The sequence below is a fragment of the Empidonax traillii genome, unplaced genomic scaffold (assembly GCF_003031625.1).
Source record: "Empidonax traillii isolate 1590-97213 ecotype Southwest subspecies unplaced genomic scaffold, ASM303162v1 scaffold60:size2069287, whole genome shotgun sequence".
Lineage (NCBI taxonomy): Eukaryota > Metazoa > Chordata > Aves > Passeriformes > Tyrannidae > Empidonax > Empidonax traillii.
The window spans coordinates 792,591-800,945 of record NW_020955253.1 but is presented as its reverse complement, the minus strand read 5'-3'; the positions used below and the strand labels follow the sequence as shown (position 1 = coordinate 800,945).

Genomic DNA, 8,355 nt, shown 5'->3' with positions numbered 1-8,355 from the left:
TCTTCTCATAAGCACAAAGCAGACCCATTCTGGGATGAAGCCCAAGTCCATGTTGGTGAAAGAAACCAGAGTGACAGAAAGAAAATCCACAATCCTCTTGTTCTTCACCATAGCTCAAACTCATGACAGAATTTACAGCTGTGCAACAACAGGCTTAGCTTTTGTTTTGTTGTATTGTTCTGCATAGCGAAAATTCATCCCCTGTACTCTTTTAGTTTTGTATAGAGGCACGTTCTTCCCTGTCTACTTCCTCCTCCAATCCACCCAGAATTCTCACGCTTCTGGTATTTTCTCTGTTGAATGAACATTTCCTCCCCTCTCCATTCTGCTGTTAACTGCAAGTGCTTAGGGTGCCACCCTGTTGAAGAAAACAATTTCCAAAGGGGAACTATTTCTGGTTCAGACCAGTTCAAGGATTTTCACAGCACAAAGTTCCTGGTATAACCCAAAATCATTTGTATGCCTCAGGTGAAATGAGGTTAGTCAGTCTCTCTACATTTGCCCTTTACCAAAGGTCCTCTGTGGAGAAATGCTGTTGTTTCTCCTACTGGTCTTTTACTCACCAAAATCTAATTGCTCATCAGTTGGGCACACTTTATCTGTCCACCCCACCTACAAGCAATTGAAGCAGGACTGCAGAAAGTTATCAGCCTTGATTTCAATGTACCTGTGCCAGGCTGACCGCAGGGGTGAGCAGGACATGGTGGGCACACAAAGCAGGTACATTTACTAACAGAACCGGAGGAGACACAGATATCTTCAGGAGAGCATGTGATTTACACAGAGACTAGGAGCTGAAAAATGAGGCATTTTACAATGCCTCATGATGAGGTTAACGAGTTACACACTACCACTATAAAAAGCAATAGATGTGGTTCTTATTTGTCCTTCAACCACCCTCCTAATCTTTAAACAGATAAATTGTCATGGCAGCTTGATTTATACACCAAGGATACCAGCAAAGACAAGTCAATTCCCCTTGGGAAACTAGTGAATAGAAAGAGTCCTGCTTGTTTTGACATTGGGCAGAGACTAAAGCTAAATGCCCTTCACTGTCACAGGTTCTGTGCCAGAGCAACTTCTCCCTGCAGTGATACTCCCCACCAGACAGTCTTGCTCAGGGTACAGCCATGAGCCTCCAGTTTATGTCAAAGGCAAGACTTCATTGTTTGGAAAAGGTCCTTCCGTGTGTACCTTACAACCTTGTAGTACATGAGAGTTGAATTCAGAAAGAAATCACAACTCTCTAAGAAGAATGCTGTACACCGTTTGGTGCACTATTTCAAAGGGATGCTGGACTTGCTGTGTGCACTGAACACAATGGATACCGTCCCTACAACTCTCGGTGAGGTGACTGACCCTCATACCAGTAACAAACCTACCCTGAGTATCACATAAACACATACCACAAGAGGGAAGGTAGAATTCTTTCACCAATTTTTAAGAATGCTTTCTTTGTAAAAGAAAGCTTTTGCAAGCCCAAACTTGCACAGCACAGTAGGCAACACACAATTAAAAAAAAAAAATAAACACATACCACAGCAGATAAATAGGTATTTATTAAAGTTCATCTCAAAACAAACAAAAATAATAAAGAACATTAAGGCATCTTGTATTCAGTAACAGTTTACATAGTAAAGATGACTTCTCTTTCTCATACAAGTGAGGCAGATTAGGGGAAAAAAGAAAGAGCTCACCCAAATAAGAGTTCTCCTGATATGTTTGACAAATTGCTGACTTCCACTGTCCCACCACTCAGTCAGCAAACCCCTCTAAAGAATGCCCATTTCTCCAGTGAAAGAGCTACAAAATCCCAACACTTATTGAGACACTGCAAGAAAGCTCTTTTCCTGCCCCTCAGACATTCAAGTCGTCTGTAAAGACGCACTCTGGAGAAAGACCAACAGAGGGGATATTGCGAGAATAAAGAAGACACACTTCTGCTATAACCACTCATTTTTGAGCAGACTAGAATATCTGGCCTTGCTTTCACTAGTATTTGCAATTTTAGCTAGTGAAATGGGACCACAAGCTCTAGTCTGTTTGGCAATGCAACACTTTTTATGTTCTCCTTCTATGTTCCTATTAGATAAAAAAATGACAAAGGTCTTATTTCCATGGAATAATTTATTTTGATGAATTAAGCTGTCAAGTGACTAATCACTGTTATAGTGCTTTTTTTCTCCAGCTGGAATAAGAACATTAGGAAACGTTTACAGTATCATTGGGTTCACTATAACAGGATTTTACTACAGACTAAAATATAAATTAAAAAACACTGCAGCACTATTCACTTCACCACACTGGCTCTCTATATCCTTGGTCACAATCTAACCTTCATTTAAGGCAAGTTTGTTGTTTGTTGTTTTTGTTTTCCAAAGAAGACCACATAGTCTCTAGATAAACTTGTGTGACTAGATTTACAAGTTAGGAAATCGAGCTTTATAAAATGTTTACTTCAGCAAATACAAAAATTATTAAGAGAGAGATGGTGACCCAAAATTGCACAAGTGTATTAAAAGGTGGAGTTTCCTTGTACCAAAGTCCTTTATTCATCATCTTTAGAACCAGTTTTGCTTAACTATAAAAGAGACACAAAAAGAAAGTATTCAAAGTTTAGACTGCCATTCCATTTATTAGGAAGCAAGAACAACATTATCTCCATCTCACATTGAACACATGTATACTTAATTAACAATACAGACTGCGCTACTGTACCAAGAGACTGAAAAGCATCAAAGTTAATACTTAAATTTAAACACTAAATGAACTTACTTCCTGAACACGAAAGTTAAATTAAAAAAAAAAAAAAAGCAGCAACAAACTCCCCAAAAACCTCAGGGTACTGTTTCTATTTCATTTCAAGGCTCCATCCAGCTCTCCAAAATAAAAAAGATGAAGTAACGGAACATTATTTGTACACGTCTCTGAGAGAACTCCCATATAGAAATTTAAACAATATAAAAATGGACATTACCTTCATATTTCTCACTTTTTAAAGCTAAATTCATAATTATTAAATGTAGGACACCTGTTATGAAATCTATCTGGAATCCAAAATATCCACTACAAATAGCCACTCAAAACTCAGAAGGACTGCCCAAAACCACCCTCATCATTTACTTGCTCTTATTTAACAACTAGAACTGAAAATTACTGAAAATTACAAGGAAAATTACTCAGAGTTGTGTAAAATAAAAGAGTTTGCTTTCAAAATTGTCAAGCAGTGATTTTCACTGAATCAGCAAACACAAGAGGGTTGAAAAATTCAATGCTGAGGGAGTAAATAGAAAATAATTATCCACTGGAGTAGCTGTAGCAGAGAATCAGGCTTGTAGGAGACAGTAAGTTGCTCCCACTTGACACAGCTCCCTTTTTCTGCTTACTTATCCACTGCTCTCCAGAACCTAACAGCAGCACTAATTTTGTTTTCAATCGTGTTGTCATATGAAGACAGAAAACTTGCAGTACATTAGGTCGGCAAAGCCCTCTCATCATAAAACTAAAATTTAGCTGCTCAATAAATAAATACTAAAACAACCAAGGTCAAAGAGTAACCAAAGTTGCTCAAAGCATTTGAGAAATACATAACTTAGAACCCAAAATAAGCAACTGTTCTTACTCTTTCTTTACTTACAGTAAAAAAAGATAACTTGAAAATACTTACATGCTGGATACATATAGAAATTAATCAGACACCATAGTCAAATCCAAACATAGTTGGAAGAAAAGCAAAAAAAAAATAGATCAATTTTCTTCAGATATAAGTACAAATAGCTTTTAATGTACATACACAGTAGTTTCATAATACTGCATATAATACAGACACGTTACCTTAATTACGTCCACCCAGTTCCATCCTCGCGGAAGCTCCCCTTTGTTATCTGCAGAATAAGAAGGTTTCATTTTCAACACACAAGCCAAGGGGGATATCTATCTTTCTTCAAAATCAACGCACAAAATTCTAAATATCCAAACTCCTCAATTTCTCCACTACAAAGCCCCGAGGACAAACCCAGATTTTAATGTCTTAAACACAGCTTCTTCTTCAACCAACCCCAAGTGAATGCACGAGACGAAATGGCCTTAAACTCTGGCAGAAGAGGTTCAGATTAGATATTACAAAAACATTTTTCACTGACAGAGCGGTTAGGTATTGGAATAAGTTGCCCAGAGAGGTGGTGGAGTCACCACCTCTGGAAGTGTTCAAGAGACATCTGGATGTGGCCCTTGGGTATACAGTTTAGGGATGATAATGGTGGTGCTGGGTTGATGATTGAACTGGATGAACTTGAGGGTCTCTTCCAACCTTGATGATTCTGTGAGTATGTGATTCAAAGTAATTCCGTTTGAATAAAAACACCTCAGTCCACCTGAAATTTAACTTGGAAGGTAACTCCAACCTGAGCTGGGCTGACTAGCAATGATGATTTCTGTCAAAGAACAAAATTTTATGCAGCTTTTCCTTTATAAATTTTACATTAAGCCTACTAACTATACATTAGGTTAGGCAGATTATATGAAGAAACCTCTATCACAGGGTACAACTTATTGCTGCAATAGGATTGTATTGTCCAGATCATTATTAAAAGCTGAGGCTGAACATGAGTCATTAGCAGAATTAACTGAAATAATCAACAGCTTTCAATCAAAACACTACTATTTCACTGAAGGCATTAAATATCTGCAGAAACACCTCTATTTCTAAAATACAAACTAAATCAGATGTTTTATTTTGGGTTCCAAAACAAATACTTTCATTTAAAAATGACATTTTTAATAATGTGAATAATTTATGAGGGACCCCCCCAAAAAAAAAAAAATCAAAGAACCCCTACATCTTTTGTCAATAGAGGTCCCAAATCCTCTCCTCGAATGAGTATTGAAAATTTCACTTTTGTCACAAATTGAATTTAAAAAACCCTAAAAACCAATGACATTGTGAAATCCCTACTCTGTAGAAAGTTGCTTTGACCAGAACTAACATCTCAGGCAAGAATAATTCCTGTAGAACAAGTAAAACAGAGACCAGAGACTTAAAGTAGTTAATCTTATAAACAAACTACTGACTCTGACTCCAGCAAGATGTCATTACTATAAAGTTTGGATTTTCATACTGACCAAAACAAGAATATTATAGTAAACAAACCTGTTTTATCAGCTAACTTTCGCTTCTGGGTTTTGGATAACTGCTCCTTTTTCTCTTTTTTCTTACTTGCAGGCACATCAGGAGTTCCAATTGCAATGCTATTGCTTACTGAAGTCTGAGAAAGATAAAAGTGGTTGTAAATATTTGCATATTAGTTCCACGAATACCCCTGTGTGGTGTGATTACCAAACCTGACATACTGAAATATTTTGACTGTCAGAAAGAAGCAATGCTGTCAGCAGCCTGCAGCTCTTAATCAACATACAGTCAGGACTGTAGTTTTGAAAAACACGTGTTGGGGACTAGAATTATTTTCTTTTACAGTTGGAAAAGACACCTCTTACACTTCTCGAATTTAATCATGGAGTGCAATTTACATTTTAGTGAAGGGATTCTAACTTCCCTTATGCACTTATTATTGCACTTATGCAATCCACTGCACTCCAGGAAGGCTGCAGTAAATTGCCACCCTTCCAACCCTCAGCAGACACCTTAAATCTCTGTTTCAGCTTCCTTTAGTTTTGCTTCTGCTCCAATTCTCCATTTTTATGTTATCCTGTGGGACAGCACAGCAGCCCACAAACATTTTGGTATAACATCAAAGTAACAATCAAATATAACAACTATGACCACAGAGCACCATGGCACCATACTCTGTGTGACAATCTTAGCCACTAATGTGTATACCCAATGAACTGATTTACAACCTAAAGAGAGAGCTATGAAGTATTCAGAGAAATAATAACCATTTATTTTTTCAGTTTTAAAAGCAAAAAAGTTTTAGAAGTAAAATCTGAATTTATCTACTTACCACAGTGTTAACAGGCTGATTTTCCATGAACACCTCTTTATTGTCTTTGGCATATTCAAAAAGTGTGTATGTCATAGCAGTTCCAAGATTCGCTTCGACTTCTACCATTAACTTCTCCAGTATACTTCGCTTAATAGCTGCAGATCTAAAAGAAACCGTTAAAATAAACTATAAACTAGACAGATGAAAGAAAGTTTACCAAACAAAAAGCCCTCACGTACAAGGCCAAGGAGCGAAGCTGTCATAAATACTTACATCGTGTTGTTGAAGAAAGCATCCATTGATATGACTGGTGCTGTTTGTGGATATGTTTCTGGCCAAGAAACTTCTATCAGAAAAGCTTTGGGATCACCACTTTCACCTATCTGAAGGGAAAAGAAAAACTTTATAAATCAACAGTTTCCAGTCACCTACTAAGAATTACGATGTCAATACGGAAGTCTTTTGTTTCTTTTAGACCAACCAAATCTCTTGAGACAACAACTATTTTCATAAAGTTATCAGTTAGAAAACAAAGCTGTTATCTAGAAAAAGCATTTTGAAGCACACTGATTACAAAACAGCTGTGCCCTGTATGTGAGACAGGTGCAAGATGTGACGGTCCGAAAGACAGCGTGCGAATTTTTTCTCACTTACCTGCATTACGCTTTCTTGTAATACAAATCATTCTTTGGGGGAAAGGTTTATTGTTGTCTTTGTTTGACACTACGTTTTACTACAGTTAAATTGAGTTATCCTAACTTCTGGCAATTATTTTTCATCTAATAAAAATTAGAAATTACCAAAGCTGGTGAAATGTAAAATAATACACTGTAGACTTGTAGGCATGTCATGTTTCCCCTCCTGAGGAAATTAAATTCACTAAGAATGATTCTATCAGTGAAGAAAGGCTGCACTTACATGGATGGGACTCCAGAGCTAATTATTAAATTGACCCATATCTTGTTACAATTACTGACAGTAATAACAAGTTAATTGAGAAGTCACAAAAAGGTGATTCTGGATGCCTTCTCCTCAGCACAGGCATATGGCATTTTCAGAAGTTTCCCTTCTCTCCCATGGGTGCCTAAGTTTTTGTCAGTAAAGTTCTCTGGCCATCCAAAGATCTGCCTCAGTCCATGCTCTGAATAACTTCCAGGTCTTTAAATCTGAGAAAGCTGAAGAGAATTTCATGCCATAATCTAGCTGCATGTCTTAAGCTTCACACTCCTTGTATGTCTCTCCTGCACAGAACTGTTTCAGTGCATGTGCCCAAAGCATTTCGTGGATTTTCTCTTTAGCAGGCAGACAGAGCATGTCCAACTGCCTCTGGACAAGAGACTGAAACCTCGTAACTGAGCAGCAATGAAGGTTCAAAGTTTTACACGCAAACACCTCTGTAAGTCTCCACATTTCTGACCAGCCAGGGGACGTATTACTCAGCAGGCTGGCTCCTTCAGAGGGTTTCACAATCCTGGCTACACCGGGCAGAAATGCAAGGCTAAGGGATAACTGCCTTGTGGTGCCAAGCAATAGAATGAGAGGTAAGGGGCAGAAAGCGATGCACTGGAACTTCCACCTGAATGTAAGGAAGGACTTCTTTACTGTGTGGATGACCAAGCACTAGAACAGATTACCCAGACTGGTTGTGGAGTCTCCCTCACTGGAGATATTCAAGAATCACCTGGATACAATCCTGTGCAATGTTTCCTAGGATGGCCCTGGTTGAGCAGGGAGGCTGGACCACATGACCCTCTGTGGTCCCTTCCAACCTGACCCATTCTGGGATAAACCCACACTGGGAGCAGGTTCCTACACATGAATTATGAAGCATCGCTGTATCAAAAATTCTGAAACAGTGGCCTACGGATCTACCGTTCATTGAACGTCGGACACCTCTTCGGCTTGGAAACCCCTGGTAGGGCAACTAAAAGGCAGCAAAGTCACTTCAGGGTGCAACTCCGCCTTACCCTGTACTGGAAGGACACGGGGCTGAGCTCCCTGAAGCACAGGTCTCCCTCGTAGATGGAGCGCAGCGCCTCCAGCTCCATCTGCAGCCAGGGCAGAGCAGGGGTTACCGATCGCGGCCCCGCACGGCGCTCGCACCCGCCCGGTCCCGGCAACCCCAGCTCCCACCTCCCGCCCCTCACCGCTCCAGCGCCCGCCGCCTCCCTCCGCCCGCCGGGCCGCTCCCTCTCCCAACACGGCGGCTCCATCCCTTACTCCCTCCCGTGCCGGGCTCGCCCTCCCTCAGGGAGCAGGGCCTGGGGCTCACCTCCTGGTCCTCGTTGGCCGCCATGGCCGCAGCCCCGCTCCCCGCCCGGCCCGCTCCCGTTCCCGCCGGAGCTGGGCGGGCCTGGCTCCGCGGCCCCGCCGCCCGCGCACGGACACGCCCTCACCGGGGCACCGCCCCCTG

The 8,355-nt window shown here is 40.4% G+C and overlaps 1 protein-coding gene across 2 annotated transcripts; it reads right to left on the bottom strand.

Annotated features, from left to right (window-relative positions):
• Positions 1–1,541: 1,541 nt before the first annotated feature.
• RWDD4 (RWD domain containing 4) lies at positions 1,542–8,316 on the bottom strand. 2 transcript variants are annotated; one of them, XM_027879887.1, is made up of 8 exons: positions 8,215–8,316; positions 7,910–7,990; positions 6,216–6,325; positions 5,961–6,105; positions 5,150–5,264; positions 3,835–3,884; positions 3,668–3,670; positions 1,542–2,581 (listed from the first exon to the last, which is right to left on the bottom strand). In XM_027879887.1, the coding sequence occupies exons 1-8, from the start codon at positions 8,236–8,238 to the stop codon at positions 2,549–2,551; spliced, it is 561 nt and encodes a 186-aa protein (XP_027735688.1). In that variant the 5' UTR covers positions 8,239–8,316; the 3' UTR covers positions 1,542–2,548. The 2 variants fall into 2 exon arrangements, with proteins under 2 accessions (XP_027735688.1, XP_027735689.1); XM_027879888.1 differs by lacking the exon at positions 8,215–8,316 and adding an exon at positions 6,977–7,100 and having other exon boundaries at positions 6,216–6,326; positions 7,910–7,996.
• Positions 8,317–8,355: the final 39 nt, after the last annotated feature.